The sequence below is a fragment of the Alligator sinensis genome, unplaced genomic scaffold (genome assembly GCF_000455745.1).
Source record: "Alligator sinensis unplaced genomic scaffold, ASM45574v1 scaffold55_1, whole genome shotgun sequence".
NCBI classification, from domain to species: domain Eukaryota; kingdom Metazoa; phylum Chordata; order Crocodylia; family Alligatoridae; genus Alligator; species Alligator sinensis.
The window spans coordinates 794,062-811,438 of record NW_005842224.1 but is presented as its reverse complement, the minus strand read 5'-3'; the positions used below and the strand labels follow the sequence as shown (position 1 = coordinate 811,438).

At 42.7% G+C, this 17,377-nt stretch overlaps 1 protein-coding gene across 9 annotated transcripts in view; it reads right to left on the bottom strand.

The window, feature by feature from the left end:
* SNX14 (sorting nexin 14) overlaps positions 1-17,377 on the bottom strand; it is a 97,503-nt gene that overhangs the window by 45,751 nt on the left and 34,375 nt on the right. For 7 of the 9 annotated variants that reach the window (XM_025208213.1, XM_006027108.3, XM_025208211.1 and 4 more), the window contains exons 9-17: positions 15,657-15,732; positions 14,730-14,774; positions 14,562-14,642; positions 13,996-14,110; positions 12,551-12,706; positions 12,054-12,178; positions 10,992-11,050; positions 6,800-6,826; positions 3,161-3,293 (exon numbers count right to left, since the gene is read on the bottom strand). In XM_025208213.1, coding sequence (XP_025063998.1) covers positions 3,161-3,293; positions 6,800-6,826; positions 10,992-11,050; positions 12,054-12,178; positions 12,551-12,706; positions 13,996-14,110; positions 14,562-14,642; positions 14,730-14,774; positions 15,657-15,732 — 817 coding nt within the window. The remainder of the gene's footprint in view (positions 1-3,160; positions 3,294-6,799; positions 6,827-10,991; positions 11,051-12,053; positions 12,179-12,550; positions 12,707-13,995; positions 14,111-14,561; positions 14,643-14,729; positions 14,775-15,656; positions 15,733-17,377) is intronic. The other 2 variants (XM_014521543.2, XM_014521542.1) reach the window with 1 other exon arrangement.

Here is a 17,377-nt window from a genome sequence, read left to right as displayed (position 1 = left end):
GGCGCTGAAGGCATGCACGCAAGTCTGGTAAGCAGGTAAGTCTGTGGGGGAAAGGCCATTGGGGGTGTGTGGGGGGCAGACTGAGGCCCCAGTGGTGAGGGAGGGAGCAGGGCACAGGTAAGAGCAGCAACTAGGCTGAGTGAGGCCCTGGCCGGACCAGGTGGTGAAGCAAGCAGAGGACCCAAGGGGGACATGCCCCCCGCCCCGATCGGTGTACGGGGTTGAGGTGGCTGCCAGTGCACACTGCACTTTGAGCCCCGCTGCCCTGAGATCGTGCAATGCCACGTGTGTCCCACTGCCGGGTGGGCAGGGGGCACAGGGCAGCTGCAGCAGGGAGCAAAGCACAATGCACAGCAGCACCCACTTTCACCCCATGCACCCTACTCCCTCCCTCACCACTGGGGCCTCGATCTGCCCCGCACCCCCCCCCCCCCCACTCCCTCACCTCTGGGGCCTCAATCGGCCCCACCCCCACCAGAAGTGAGGGAGGGAGTGGGGCTGGGGCAGGCCCTGCACAGCCAGGGCAGGACACAGGGTGGAGCCATGTGTGGCTTACCTGGGGGGTGCCCGGCAGAGAGGGGGTTGCACCTCCTCATGCACCCCAGGAGAGCATGGGGGCCCTTGTGCCCTGGATCTGCACATGGAGTGTGGTGGGCTGCTATTGCAGGCCAGGTCTTGGGGGGTGGCACTAGGTTCTTCCCAGCTGGGGAGGGGCTGCACTTGGGGTGGCTATGGCAAGTTTGGGATGGCTGCAGCCCCCCTCCTAATCCCACCACCTGCCCTGAACACAGCCCCCACCCTCAACCAGGAAGAGTCCGGTGCAGCCCCAGCCCACAGTGGCAGCCTGTCCTCACACCACACCCCCCCCCATGCCTCCCAGGGTGCTTGTAGCAGCAGGAGCTGTGCCTCCCAGACTAGCTACTCATGACTCAGTCCCGCACCCTACCCCAGCTGTGCAGCACCTGCCCCAGCCCCAGTCTCACCCCCTCCTTCACTGCTGTGTGCACCCTTCCTCACCCCTGCTGCAGCTGACGGAAATCCATGCCTGGACTACCTTACAGCCCTACCGCTGCCCCACATTTGGGGTGGGGGTTAAGCCCAATTAGCCCCCCACTTCAGCCGCCTATGTATAAACCTGAACAGCATCTACTCACTGTCAGTCAAACTGACAGATGGAATGGTATAAAAACTCTTTCAAAATTGGGGAACTTTTATACATATATTATTTCTCAAGTAATCCAATCATGAGTTAACACACACAAGTCGAGCATAGATGCATTTTCTGATTATGCACTTGCTAGCCACTTGTGTGCCAAGCATACATTTATTCAAAAACTAAAACATGTTCTGGTATTTTCCTATTAATACAGAATTAACTTTAATTTGTTTACAAAACATCCTTGGATTATCTTGTTTAGTACTAGGAACAGCTTGATTACTTAATTCTGTTTAATCCTTTTAGATAACTGCAGCAAATGGACAGGTACATTCTATATTTTGATACTTTAAAAGTTTGTCACTATCGCTTGGTTTAGCCATTCAGCTATTGTCTAAGGGCACTTATAAACATGCAGAGAGGCTGCTCCAACACACTGTAATTACAACACATCAGAGCATACTCAATTAATTGGTAACTAAATAATGGTAATTAACACACTCCAGCATCACATGTATTAGCAGCCTCATGCTGAAAAATGGAGGTGGAGGTGCTTTAGCTAAAGCTCATTTGACAAGCTTTGGTTAAAGCACCCTTGCCATCATTTTTAAGCGCAGGGATGCTGATGCACATGTTGCTTTGGGTGCTTCAATTAGAGTGGTCTACTATAATTAAAGTGCCCCTTCCCCTGCCTCCTGAAGCACATCTACAAGTGTCCTCTCCTGGAGAACATCTATAAATGGGTTAAGTACTTGTCTTGCGTGTTAAATAGGCCTAACTTACCCCAAGAATGACAACTTCTCCTACATAACCATATCTACTTTTGAGGCTCTTTTGACAGACTTCCAAGATAACTAAGGATCTAGGACATGTTCAATCTGCTCTTTTGTATATATGATCACTAAGATGGAACTTCACCATAAAACAGTTTTAAGTCTGATGAGTGTGAAGCAGTATTTTAAACCATAAACACTATAACAAATCCAATTAACTCAGTTTCACCCAGAACGGGAATTATTAAATATAAATGAAGGCTCTATTCTAGAATACAAAGGACATTTATTACTATTTTGTAACTTGCATGCAAATTAGGTGGTGCCACTCCTGAGCTGAAGTCCGACTAATATGACATTTGAATTGTACACAGCTTAATAGAACATGTGATCCTCACAAAAAGCAAACAATCCTTTAAGACAGTAAATATTTGAAAACATTTACTACTGAGGCATCTTAAGTCTTCTGAAAACCTCTGGGTAATATCCCATACCTCCCACCAAAGGCTGCACAAAATGGTGCTAATCTTTTATCAATTAACTTTGATACAGCATTGTAACCCCACTCAAATCACTACATTCCTGAGTGATCAGCAGAGGGTCAGACATAGGAGGGAACATTACTCGTATGCAGTTAAGAATTCTCAAATCTGATTTTTATAATTTTATCTTTATTTGCTTGTATTAGTAAGTATTACCAAAATCAGGAATAGGCCACTGGTATTGAAAAAAAGAAACACACACATGCACACGCACACAGCTGTATTGATTTCACTTGAATTGCTAATAAAACATGCTATACTTCAATATTTTGAGGATGAGAAAAAAAAAGCAGGATATTAATACATAAATATCCAATTTAAATCTAGAATCACAGGAAAACCCATCTAAATAGTTACAAAATCTTTTATTTCAGGGCACAACAGAAACCTACTAAAACACCTCAGATAGGTAATTTTTTAAGGAAGACGTTAAGTTTCAATTATTTACTCCCCACTAACAATTAACTCAGAATTAACAATAACCAAGGAAGTGCTTTAAAATTCTTTTCAGAGTAAGTAAATAATTAGTAAAAAACAGAAAGAAACAGGAAAAATGCCTGAACAGAAGAAAGGGAAGAACAAAAGGGACAGAAACTTGAAGCATTTAAAGATGCTGGCAGACAGCAGAAAAAAAATAAACCCCATCTCCCACAAACAAAATTTAGGAAAAATGTAAACTTTTTACTCACAAAATCATCTTCTCCTTCAGCTAACCCATAGTTAGGCAGAATAGCTCCTTCCATTGTAGTACTCTTGAATACACCTTTAATTTTGCTGCCTATTCTGCTTATTGCAAATGTTTCTCCTCTTTTCTGTGTGGTCCTGAGGATTATACAAACCAGAGCTCACAGTATATGGCAAATCAAAATTGTAGATAAAAAGCCACTACATATATTTGGGATAAGATCAAGCAACGGTACAAAGGAGGCAAGTGTTATGAGCATTTTCACTTTAGCATTTTAAGTTTACTGTCCATTGCATTTTAAGATTTACTGACCAGCTAACTGCCCCCTGAGGTAAGAAAAAAAATTAAAAGACAAGATTTGAACAATATGTGGAACAATGGACTTCAATCATAAGCTAACAGTGATGTTCTCATTATAGCATTACAGTAACAAAACACAGAGCACTAACTTCATAAGATAACTTTTCTAACTAAAAGAATTATAGAAATGGAGGTAGCGTGTATGACCTTTCTTAGTGCTTGTGGCAGCACCACCATTTCAGACAAAGCATTAGTCCATATTTGCTAACTGCTGCACATCTAAGCATGCTGTTTAATTTTTCTATAAACATCCAAGCGGTTGTGGGCACATGTGATGCAAGACAGACTATGATGACTTTAAAACAGCAAGGAGAGAAGTCAAAAAGCCAAAAGGTGGCAAAAGCCAACATGGAAGGTTAAAACTGACTGAACAGGAAAGAAAACAGACCCAACTGAAAATTTGGCTTAAGGAGGCAACCTGTCCTAGAAATAAAAGAAATAAAAGCTTGATATGAGGTTTAAAATCTTAAGAGCAAAAGTTCGCAACTTTAAATAAAAATGGACAAATGTTAGACATCAAGTGCACATCTCATTCAAGTCACGTGTTTTAGCATTTTGACACACACTGCACATCAATGCATGCTTACCACGCATACTGCCTTTACCCAGACCTGACAAGGAATGGTTATTTTTTAACAGAAGAAGTACAAATGAAATAGTTTATATAGAATTCCACCAGGAAGATTAAAGAGTGTCCCTAGTGCATAATTTTCTAAAGTCCTTTTAAAACTTTTTGATGTGGAATATACAAATCAGGAAAGTAAACCACAGAACTCTAAAGAGGCAGAGAGACTGTTTGGGATTCAAAGATGAAATGCACAGTTTAGCAAAACAAATGCATCCAATGGTTAATCAGTTCTCTATTTTTTTTTAATTCTGATTTATTTATTTACAAGCCACTCGGGAAAGCAGAGCAGTTAAGATCTGACAAAGCAGTTTCATCATCTAAAAAGCAATACTGCCAATAGCATCAACTGTCAACTCTGAAAGCTTTTTCTTGTTAGGGGGGACTTGAATGTTTGCTTTCAATATTTCCTGATCATAACTACCGTGTACATGTGCACACACAATAAATATTCTAAAACTGAACAAATCACTTGATTGTTCCTCCAAGCCATTTCTGTTTCTCACCTTTAAGTCACTGTCATTTCCCATTTGAGGAAAGGCATCCGTTTGCCAACCTTGCCATAAACCATAAGCACTATGATGATACTATGATGCCCTCACATACAACAACCCCAATTTTTATCATTTACAATTTAGCCAAGTTTACTACTGAGCCAAACTTTAACCAATTGGATTGAGATATTTCTATGCTGGTGTGTACCTAGAAAATAACAGTTTAGAGATTACTTAGAGAAGCTTGATGCTTTCAATTCTGCAGGACCAGATGGGAATGGGATGCACCCTCTGGTACCGAAGGAACTGGCTGAGGTAATATCAGAGCCATCTCTTTGAGAACTTGTGCAGGTCCGCTGAGGCTCCAGATGACTAGAAATGGGCACATATAGTGCCCACCTTAAGAGAGAGAAGGAGAAGCAAACATGGACTAGAAGAAAGTAGTATAAGGTGGATTGATTCAAGACTGGTTGCATCACTGTACTCAATGAAGAATCCCCAGGATCTAGTAACATTGAACATCTTAATTAATGATTTGGACAATGGGAGTGCACGTTTAGCAAATCTGCAGATGACATCAAGTTGGGTAGAGCTGCAGACACTCTGGAGTGTGGGGCTAAAATCCAGACTGACCTGGATAAACTGGAAAAGTGATCCACAATCAATCAGATGAAATTCAACAAGGACAAGTGCAAAGTCCTGCACTTCGGACAGAAAAATGTCCTTCATGAATAGACTGGTAAAGAATTAGCTAGACTACAGCATGGAAAAAAGAACCCAGCATATTACACTGAATGGATGAACACTGTGCACTTGTTGCAAAAAGCAACCCCCCCAAAAAAGACACATTAAAAACACCCAGTATATTGGGGTGCATTAACAGAGTTTCTTGCAAATCAAGGGAAGCCATTTTTCCATTATATTTGGTAGTGCTGAGGCCTCACCTGGATTATTATGTCCAGTTCTGGGCCCCATACTTTAAAAACGAAGTGGACAGACTGGAGAGTTCAACAGAGAGAAAAAAAAACTATTAGACCCAAGAATCATGGCTTATTACAAAAGGCTGAAACAACTAGGATTATTTAGTCTGAAAAAGAGGGAAGGGGGATTTAATTAAGACAGGGGGATTTAATTACAGCTTTCAAATACCTGAAGTGTGATTACAAACAAGATGAAGATAGACTTTTCTTTGTGGCTACAGGGGGCAGGACTGAGATCAATGGACTATACCTGCAGCAGAGGAAATAGGAAGAAGTTTCTGACTATAAGGGTGGTCAAATACTGGAATAAACTACCTAGAAAAGTTGTGGAATCTCCATCCTTAGACGTTCTCAAGAGCAGGTTAGACAGACACTTGGCTGAGATGGTTTAGTTAAGCATGATCCTGCCTTGACCAGGGGACTGAACTAGATAGCCTCATGAGGTCCCTTCCAGTCCTCCTTTTCTATGATCCTATGCTCCAAAACAGTTTATCTGCTTGAGAAGAACAACATATATGTTTGTGCTAGTATCAAAGTCAATATTAACAGCTTCTTGGAAAGTTGATATCCCCTCCTCTCCCCTGACCTGGGGCAAGAGCTTAATATCTGGCATGAAGGTGGGAGAGAATAACTTGAACAAGGAGCCCAAGAGTGCAGAACAGAATGGAAGGGCAATTTGAAACAAGGAAACAGGGCTGAGAGAGAGACTGAATGAAGAACCTCAGAAAGACAACTAGGAGCTAGGAAGCTGTGAAGGAAGCACAAAAGAAACCAAATGAGGAGCCATGAAAGGGGATTATAACTGGTTGAAGAGACTGACTAGAATGAGAAACCTGTGGAAACTATTAGTTGAGTGAAGAACATGGGACTTGGACAAAGGACTTGAGATGGTGAACACACAGCCTGAACAGGGGCAAGTTGGGGGGGGGGGGGGGGGGGGAAGAGAGAGAGAGAGAGAGAGAGAGAGAGAGAGAGTTGCAGAAAGGGGAAAGTTTGAGAAGCTGAAATTTGCAAGAAAGGAAAATTGTGCATTTTTAAAATTAATTTAGTTCAGAAAACACATTTTCATATACGTTTAAAAACAAAATGGTCAGTTTATGGCTGTTAAAGGCAGTATGATATGGTCATGATAGAAGCAGTCCAGCATTAACAGGCAACAATTACAGCATGGTAATTTGACTTACCGAAAATCATCGAAACTCAGGCTACCTCTGCAACAACAGGCACATGAAATTACACCACAAGCCCAAAAGAATAAAGTCCCAAAGAAAGCCACAAACTTATTTCAAGCAAAACCTGTCTAGATCCTTCACTGTATCCACTAGCATGGATACTGGTGCATTTATGATAGTCTCTACAAACTGAAAGATTTACATACTGATACCTTCCAAAAGTAGAATGTTAATATCAAAATGTACTAAAGGGAACAGGGGGAGAAAAATCATCATATTCAATGATTTTAAAAAACCCAGTCTTGAGAACATTTAAGCATGTGCTTGAAATTACACAAATGAATAGCTTCTGTTAAACACAAAGGGATTACTCTCGTTCTTAAAACTAAACATGTGCAAATGTTCAAAATTACACTGCTAGGCTGTAATCCAGGTAGGAAATTCATACAGGTCAGATTCTTTAACCAAAGCTCTAGGAAAACCTCAGGCATTTACTTTTATAAAGCACAAAATGTATTTTGTGAAGAAGTCTGAAAATGTAAATGGCTCTTGCATAGATTTTTAACAACTGAAGGGACCATTTCACCATCTAGTCTGCTCCTCTGCACAATACAATAATTATGATCAAGCTCAACCAAACTCAAGTTAAATATAGTAATAACCAATATTACTATAGAGACCACAGTTGGTTTCTGGTACATGGAAACTACCATACTGAAGAGCCAGCATGGGTAAAAAGAAAAAAAAAAAGTTTGTAGGATCCAAGTTTCCACATTTCCTCTTTAGAATTATTAAAAAAAAACAAAAACAAAAAAACAACCCCCCCCCCAGCAACAGTTTAACATCTCATATTGTTCTTTAACAGTGAAATCTTTAATTGTGAAGCCTGAAATAGATTCAGCTTAGTAGCATGTAAGTAGCATAAATGGGGAAATAAGAGATTCAGAACATTCTGGCATTCAGTCTTAGAGGGGAAACAGTAGTTATTGAGCTTTAATTCAGTAATGATCATAAGGAATATCCTTACCATAACTCTTTAATAGTTATGCCCTCTGAGCTTTAACTTAGATAGTTTCTTGTGAAAACTAATAATCTGATTCATAAAATGAAACTTTAACTGTGTTTGTCTAGTACATCTTATGATGCAAGTCAAGCATTGCCCAGAGCCATTCTTCTCTTTTAGTTTCCCCACAGTGCTCTCTAGCAAAGGAAAGGAAGTTACTGAGCAATAACTAGTTCTTTGAGATCCATTGTCCAACTGCACATCCCACAGTAAGTGCCTATTCAATTCATGTCAGCAGCATTCAGAAACACATCGCACCCTACCAATTCTTGCACTTTTGACTAAGGACATAAAAGGGCAGAGTGTACCTACTATACTGGACAACATCTTTAAAAAAAAAATGATTGCTGTAAAGTAACTTCACTTTCTTCAAGTGATTGACCACATGCACATTCTATTGAGAATGACTCTAGAGCAAGCCCATTCAGGCAAACTTTTGAAGTGCTCCATATTCTACTCCAGTTTAGAGTGTTTTGGCTCAGATAGATGTGTGGCTCCCTGCCACATATCCCCACCACAGAATTTCAAAATTTCCAGGTGATGTGACAAGAGATTTATTGGTGTAGGTCAGGGGTTCCCAAACTGTGGTACACATACTCCTGGGGTATGCAAGACATCTCTGCAGGGTACAGGGGAGAAATTGTGTAATGGCAGATTTAATTTTTCATTATTATAATTGGGATTTAAAGGGGTAAAGTATGCTGGTAGGGGTACATGGGCAGCCGGTAAAATCTGGAAGGGGTATGGCAATAAGAAATTTTGGGAACTTGATAGTCACCTGGCTGAGGTCATCTGACCTTGGTCCTCTTTCCTGCCAGGGGTAGGGGGTCGGACACGATGATCCATTGTGGTCCCTTCTGACTCTACAATCTATGAAACTTTGGTGCAGGTAAAAAACTGTTCAAGAAGGAACCTAACGTGTATTCTTACTGCTATCTTCTCCAGATGAAACTATGATGGGGCAAAATACCATTATGGCATGGATTAACTCAAACTGCTCTGACAATAGCAAAGAAAAATCAAGAAGGCCGTCTTCACTAACAAACACACCACAGAACATGACATCACTGATTCAAATGGAAAATCCACGAGAGTGGAAAGTTGCCTGGCATTCTATTCTAGTAGTATTCTATGAGATGGCTGGTATTCTAGTTGTATAGAACAGCACCAGTTCAAAGATAACCCTCGAGACCAGAGGCAGGCAAAATACAGCCCATGGGCTGAATCTGGCCTGCCAGGCAATTCCATCCAGCCTGCGGGTGTCCAACAATTAACCGTACCCCACACAGCCCGTGTGCCTTGCTCCCACCCTGGTGCGCAGAAGAGCCCAGCCCAGTCAGCACGCAGCTTCCAGGCAGGGCTGCTGCTGTCACTGCTGTAGCTGCTGAGGTACCCGCTTAGCTTTCCTGGCCTCCAACAGCTTCTCCTCGTCTCCCTGCTGCAGTGCTTGCTCTGGGCAGTAAGTAGGGAAACAGGAGTGGGAGCTGTGGCGGGGCAGTTGGGGGCTGTAGCTGGGCAGGGCTAGGGAGCATGGGTCTGAGGCTGGCGGAGCTTGTGCTCAGGGGGGTAGCGGGAACACGGAGCTCAGGTGGGCAGGGTGTGGGTCTGAGGAAGGGTGTTGGGATCCCCCTGCACACTCCCTTCTAAGGCACACAGCTCTCACTGCCAGTGGCAGCAGCAGGCAGGGGCCCTTGGGGCACTCGTGACACTGTAGCTTGGCGGTGCACAGCTCTGACCAATACTGCACATGGTGCAGGCTGGCCCACCGCACAAGTGCAGCTCCCAGCACTTGCATGCCACCAGGGAAAGCCCCTTGTGATGGAGACAGCTGCCTATTCCACCATGTGCAGCTTCTGGGACTCTGCCGGAAGTGGTGGGGAGCCCTGCCTCCTGCTTACATGATGGCAGCCAGCTCCAGCACACGGGGGGGCACACAAGTGCCAGGAGCTGCATGTGTGGAGCGGGAAGTGCCCTGCAAGAGCCAGGCTGCACTCCTTGCTGTCAAATGTAGTTCTAGCTGGAGCTGCATGCTGATAGGCACCTGGAGGGCCCCTGCCTACTGCCGCAGGCAGCGGGAGCTGTGTGCTATGGGGGAGAGGGTGTGGGAGGGTCCCCACACCCATCATACCCTTCCTCACATCCCACCAACCCAACCCCGCCTCAAACACCCTCCACAACTACACCCCACGCACAAAATACAAGAATAAGACTTCTTTGACCTATTAGGCAGTCACCTCTATATATACACACTACACAAAACAAAAATGATGACGAAGTATTTTTTTTTTTAACAGAATTAAAATATGTTATAGTAAATGTTTGACTTCTAGTATATGATTTGTTTTTTTCCTGGTTCAGATAACCCCCCTCCCAAAAGGAGTACTTCTCAGGGCAAAGGGAGGGACATCCAGTGGCAAAGGTCAGGGGTGGGACTTCCAATGCCAAGATGGTGACCATGGGGGACGGCACCTATCAACGGGCAGGGCTACCCACGAGGCCCTCAACAGACCAAAACTCATTAAGCAGGCCTTCAGCCGAAATAATTGCCCACACCTGCTGGTCTTAAGCATAGGGCAAGCCAAGAGGAAATAAGCTGCTGCCACTGTCCCTGGCTAAGCTGGGTTCCCTGGACAGCTGCTCCTTGCAGTGCAGAGCAAGAACAGGTCATGAGCTGCTCTGGGGCTCCCCCTGCTACTGTTATTAGCCAGGACAACAGCAGAAGGTGCAGGGGCAGGCACAAGTGGGCAAATGGCAAGGGGGCAGGTAGGGGGAAAAGGACAAAGATCAGGCTGTCTGCCTCCTTTGCTACTGCTTTCCCCACCATAGTGGTCAAGGAGATCATTTAAGACAACCTCCCAATAATTAAATTCTATCCATGGAAAATTGAAAGAAATTTGTAATTTTCCATGGATAGAATCTAATTATTGGGAGGTCTTAAATTCAAAGTCATCTTAGATTCAAGTAAATTCATGTGACCAGCATGTGCAGCACCCCAGACCAGTTGGAACAGCCATGGATCGGGTATGCTGGGGGAAGGGGAGGGGTCTGTCTGCCACATGAGATGATACCCCTGATTTAAGAGAACATTCAAAGCAAATGTTTTAAAACTGTCAATGAAAATAAAAGATTTAATACACCTACCTATTAGTCCTTGAATTGCGGACTGGGGACTCTGCTCCTTTTAAGAGGTGTCTGAAATACTAAAATAGATGGATTAGTAAAAATACAAGAAATCACCGAGTCAAGTTCCTTCACTTCTCCATTGCTCTGGCTGCTTACAAAACATGGGGGGGAGGGGGAGCGTCTTATTTTAAGCTTAACACGCCCCCATACTAAGCACATTGCATGCTCAGAAGAGGCACTGTTGTTAGTCGGACCTGGCTTGCCCAAAGTCTGTACAGATTGGGTGCTTCAGCGGGACTTTTTGGCATTTTTATCTAATAGCTGATTGAAATGTCCCACTGAAGCACCCAATCTATACAGACACTGCAGAGCCAGGTCGAACTAATGCACTGCCTCTTCTGGTAAAGTGCTGTTTGTTTTTTTCCCCCCAACATCTGTCAGCTCCCTTTAACAGTATTTTACATTTTTAAGAGTTGATAGAAATTTAAATAAATCATCATTTTTGTTTGCAAACCTTGCCTCCAGAATGAAAATTAAGAACTTTACCAATACACATCTCAACTTACAATGCTCTACCTCAAACAAGATATTTTAAAATTAGTATAACATTTTAATTATCTTAAAACAGTATGTTTTTCCTCAGGAGTGGCTTTGCATGGTGGGTATGCTAAATCTTACAGTACTGTTGTACTCTGAAAGGCAATTAAGTAGTATTAAAGAAGTTCCCTATCAGTTACTTTTAGTTCAAGTCCTTACTTATACAAATGGAGGAGGGAGAGACTTTTTTTTAGATTACAGTACTGCAAATTCAAATCTAAGATGTGATAAAGTATTCTCCTTAAAGATTTTTGCCTCAACAATTCTGTAATTAGAACTCAGTTATCAAGAAAACCAATTTCCTTACTCAGAGCTATAGTGGCTCCACAGTGCTAATGGAGGTAAGAAAACAAGCTATTTGCCAGTTAAACAACTGAAATCTCAATATTTACAAGCAAAACTTCTGTAAGCGTGACATCTTACAGCCTATCTTCCTAACAAGTAACTATTTTAAAGGCAAGAATACAAACCTCTCATACTTACCTCATCACTATGACAGAACATAGGTGCAAAAAAATTCTCTAAGAGGGAAAGAACATGTTCATATGCTTCAAAAAGGCATCGCATAGTTTGAAGTTTCACAACATCTACATATGGACCTTCAGCAACTACAGAAAAAAATATTACAAAATTATGGCGAATATTAATAGACTCTGCCTGCATTTCACACATCTCCCCCCCACACTGATATTTCCTAAATTAATCAATACAAAATCAATGCACTGAGCACCCCAAAATTTTGCAATTAAGATGCTTGCTGAAAATGAGTTTCAAATACACAGTATAACAGAGATTATGCAGATAAATTTCACTGAAGAAAACAGTATATACATCCACAATCACTGGTTTAAGTGCGATTTTTCTGCTATAATAAAATTAAAGTTATTCATGATTTTGATTTATTAAGATTAATTTTTTAAATGACAGAATGCTTTATGAATTATAGTATAATTAAGTGTCACTTTCAGTCCGGAACTTACTTCTTTGAATCTCTTCCACAATAAAAGGGTCAAATCTAATTTTATCAACACTTTCTTCCAAACAGTACGTTTTGTAGATTTTCTGTACTTCTTCATGAATAGACTTCTTTTCAGCATTTGTTAGCTCTGGTCTTAAAATTTTATCATTGAATTCCTCTGCAAATTGGGGGAAAAATGTATTTCTTAATTAAATTAACTAATATAAAAGGCTGTACCTTGCAGGGGGCATGTGGTTCAACTCATACACCATACTAATAGGTATAACTTTTCATAAAATCTTCACTATATGAAAACTTAAAGATGATGAGACCCATAAATCTAATGAAGTAGTTTAAGTGGTTTATACTTTTATAAATTAGCCCCTAAAATACGAGCTGCAATTCATATGAGTGTACAGCAGGGGTGGGCAAAATACGGCCCACAGGAGGCCATTCTGTCTGGCCTACAAGACTGCAAGGAATTTTAAAAAATATATATATATTTATTTGCCTCTGCCTCTGGTCAAAAGTGACAGGAGCCAGAGGCATTATGACCCAGTGGAAGTCAGGCCCCTGGAAGACCAGGGCCCACCCCCCAGCCAGGGACCATGCAGCTGTTCCCACCAGTGCCGGAGCAGGAAGCTCAGGTAAGAGCGGGTTGGGAGGACACTGGTCCCCGTCTGGCCACCAGGCTGGGGCGGGGGGCTGGAAGTGAGGGGGTGTGCGGGAGCTAGCACTGGCAGGGCCCAGAGCAGGGTGGCTCTCCTCTCTCCGTGCTGGGGCAGCCCAGCCCAGCTCCATAGAGCCCAGCCTGCTTTGGGCCTGGGGCACTGCCTGGCTGTCACTGGCTCTCAACAACCCTGTCTGGTCCTGGGGACAGTACAGGGGCCGCCTGGGGCTGCTGGGGGCAGCATGACCCAGCGGGGATGTGGCCCGGGGCGCAGAGAGGTGGTGGGGAACTTCCAGCCTGCACCTAAGGCTTGGGGCAGCAACAGCCTGGCTGCCCCCCACAGGAGGCTCCAGTGGGTGCTGCCGCCCCAGGGGCAAGGCCCGGGCCCCCCTGCCCTGCAGGGGCCCAGCGGCAGCTCGCTCCCTGGCCCCAGGGCGGGTGAGGAGGCTGTGCCAGGAGCTTGATTAAAAATACAAGCTTAACTGGGCAATCACTTCTGTTCTCTTGTAGTACAGAAAAGGCTACTGGGCCTGAAATGGAGGATTAGAGTTTAGGCAAATTTCTCCAATAGAACCAATTAAGATTTCCCTGCAGTATATGCAACATGCAGTATAAACAAGTTATACTGCATATAAAGTTATATGTAGTATAACCTATCACATTTCATCACAATGTAGATACAGAGTAAGAACAGCACAAGGGAAGTAACAAGAGCTACATGCATTCACTTTGAGACAAAGGCCAATACATTTTTGCTATTAAGTACAACCGCACAGGGCACAGTTCAATATTCTTACCTACAGTTAGGCAAAACTGCAGCACATGTACTGCTCCTTCCTGTTTGAGGAAGTTCATGAAACGAAATAAGAGATCTTGCTCTTCTCTGATCTCCTTCAGTTCCAACTTCAGGACCTTATTATGGAGGGTAGATATCATGGTTAGTTTCCAAAGAAAGCATAAGGAAATATCCAATACAGTGGTTCCCAAATTTCTCTTATTGCATATCTGGGGGCTGGACTCAATGATCTTCCAAGGTCCCTTGCAGCCCTAATGTCTATGAATTGTAGGCTGGAACCTGAAATGTCTATGAATCCACTTCCAAATTTACCAGCTGCCCACATACCCCTACCAGCATACATTTTATATTTAACCCCTTAAATGCCGATTATTATTATAATGAAAATTAAATCCTCCATTACACAATTTCTCCCGTGTACCCCAGAGATGTCTTCCATACCCCCCAGGGGTATGCGTACCACAGTTTGGGATCCCCTGGCCTAACAGAAGTAATAAAAAAGATAAAGTAGTGTGTATAATACTTATCCACAGGCTGATATACAAGGTAAATGCTTTCTTCACTTACAGATGTTTTTTTATTTCGAGGCTCTGCAAATTTTTGCAGAAATGGAACCAGTGAAGAAGCAGGTTCAGTTGCTTTCTCCGGCTGTAGAAAGAGAGTAGGTCAACCGAGTAAGAAGATAACTGACACTTGCAAATTAATTATAAATTATCTGAATTTATCAGCACTTACTGGACTATCATCAATGAAGATGAGAAGCAAATGGTTGACAGTATCCTAAGAAAATACAAAAATACATATTACAGTAGTTCCACTGCCATGCTATGCCCAGGTTTCTGGTAAAATTTTTGTAGATCGTCAAAGCTTACAACAGCAAAACACAAGAGCAGTATTAAAGAATGGCTCTCACGACCTTTATTTTAATGACTGCACTTGAATGATCTCAGTACCCAAGATCCAAAGGCAGTGAATTTATATAAGATGACATTCACAGAAACAAGACCAACAAATAAAAACCGTATTGGCATTTTACACAAATACAGACCAGGTAATTTGTGACTTCCACAACACGCATCATTCCTTGCTAGCAATCACATAGTATTCACAAAGGTGTGAAGCATTCCTCCCCTCGTAGGAACGGCGGGAGGGAGCTGGGCAGGGCTGGGTCCCCAGCAGGGGGTGGAATGGAGCTGTACATGGCTCGTCCAAGGGCTGGGCTCCCTGGCAACACACCCCCTGCATGCACAGTAGCTTTGAGGGGTGCAACCCTGCACCACTGCCTTTACTGGTTGCCCCCCACCCTGTGCACAGTTCTGGGGTCTCTGCCTGCCCCTCCAGGAGTGTGCGCCACACCGGGGAGATGGCCCCACCCCTTGCATCCAAGCCTGCAGCGGGCAGCTGGGTTCTGCTGCGGGCAGCTGGGTTCTGCTGCGCTACAGCAGCTGCTGCCTGGGGAAGGGAGCTGCAGATCCAGGTCCCTGGACCCATAGCCCTGGGGCCCCCTCCAGCAGGGCCAGGAAGCTGTGGGGGAGAAGCGAGTATGTGTGTTCTTAAAACAACAAATGGGTCTCCTTTTAATGGAATCAGCAGGTTAATAGACTCAAATCACCATTTCCCTAAGTGATTCCAGTACGAATTACTCATTCACCAAAATCTCACCGGATCAGCTATGAAGTCCATGGAGGGAAGGAAAACAGAGCCAGACAATATCTCTCTTATGAGCAATGTCAGGGATCTAAAAAAAAAAAAAAAAAAGTAGTATTATGTAATAACCAGTGATTAGCAGAGTACTGAATCATCTGCAATGGGTACATTTACTACTATTAAACAAGGAAATATGTTTTAAGAAATGTTATTTTGTTAATACTTTGAAACACATTACATATATTGCATCTTGGGATGTTTAAACTAAGGGTCACAGTGATCTTTGGATGTATAAACATGGAAACAGTGAATAGAAGTATGGCGATTTTATCTCTGTACAATTTTAACAATACCAGAATGATATATTCAGGTGAGATATCCACATTTTAAGAAGAACGTGTGGGGAAAAATAGAGCAGATGCACAAGAGAAAAAAGTAGACTAAAGGAAGCAGAGAGTGAGATTTTAAGAAGGTGATAAGTTGAGCTTCTCAAAGAAGGCTGAGAGGCATCTTGATTACAGCATGCAAAATAACTTCACAGGAAAAATACATAGGGTTCAAAAGGCCCCTGTAATTCAGTAGAGACAGGCATAACAGAAAACACTGGCTGGAAGCTAGAAGCCAAACTAATCCTGATTGAAAAATAATGCATCATTTTAGAGGCGACTTCAGTTCATTACTGGAGCAAGCCAGCAAAGGAAGCTGTTGATTCTCTATGCCTTGAGAGTTTCCAAATCAAAAATAGATATGTTTAACTAAAACATATCTTACAGTAACGCAACACAGCAGTGAACTGTGCAAAAACTGAAACAGCTTACATTTTACAGGAAATTAAACTACAATATAACGGTCCCTCTGGTCTACAATTCAACAGTGGGAAGGTAAGGGGTAAATGCCAAACACAGTAGTTCATCACTTAACTTCCAAACACTTCTCCTTAAGGGTCCTGCTAATCTTTGGAAGTCAGTAATCTCAACATGCAGACTGGCTTGTTTTCAATGCCTTAAATGTTTGCTCCTTATACGTAGATAAATTATTTTATTTGCTAGAAATCTGGATCTGTACATGCAACTGCCTAACCTTAGGTTGTGCCAATTCACTACACGTATAGATAAGGGTCCTATGGATCTGTGAACTCCTTCAGCTAAGACCCATCCTGTCCATTTTCCCCAAGAGTCTATTCCACTCCACACAGCTATGGCACTGTCCTAGAATGTGGTACTGAAGTTAAAAGAGTTAAAAAGGGGATTGTGCAGCAGACATTTGCCACTATACTTCTTTGATGAATCCATACCCCTCTCACAACTGATGGGCTGTCTGTTTGGTAAGGTTAACTGGAGAAATAAGGCCAGGTTTCAGGAGGGAAGTTGGTGGCATATTTGGACTGCTGGGTTGTTATGAGACAAAAAACCCAAAACATTTACCTAAACTTGCTATACCAAAATTATGTTCCTATCAGTATAAATAAATACTGATCTCAGTGGATTTCACACAAAAAAAACAAAACAAAAAAAAAAACCAAAAAAGTGTGCACAGAGAAGGTCTAAGACATCAGTGCTGCCACCTGCCTACCAGAACACAAATTATTCATGCTTCTCAAGTTTTCTTCACACACCACTACTTCAACTTCCTACTTTTTAACACCCCCTAAAATGTTCAACTTTGAAAAATCAAAATTGTGGAGAAATAAAAAAGGAAATTCATTTTTTAATCTCACTAATGGAAATGCCCATCTA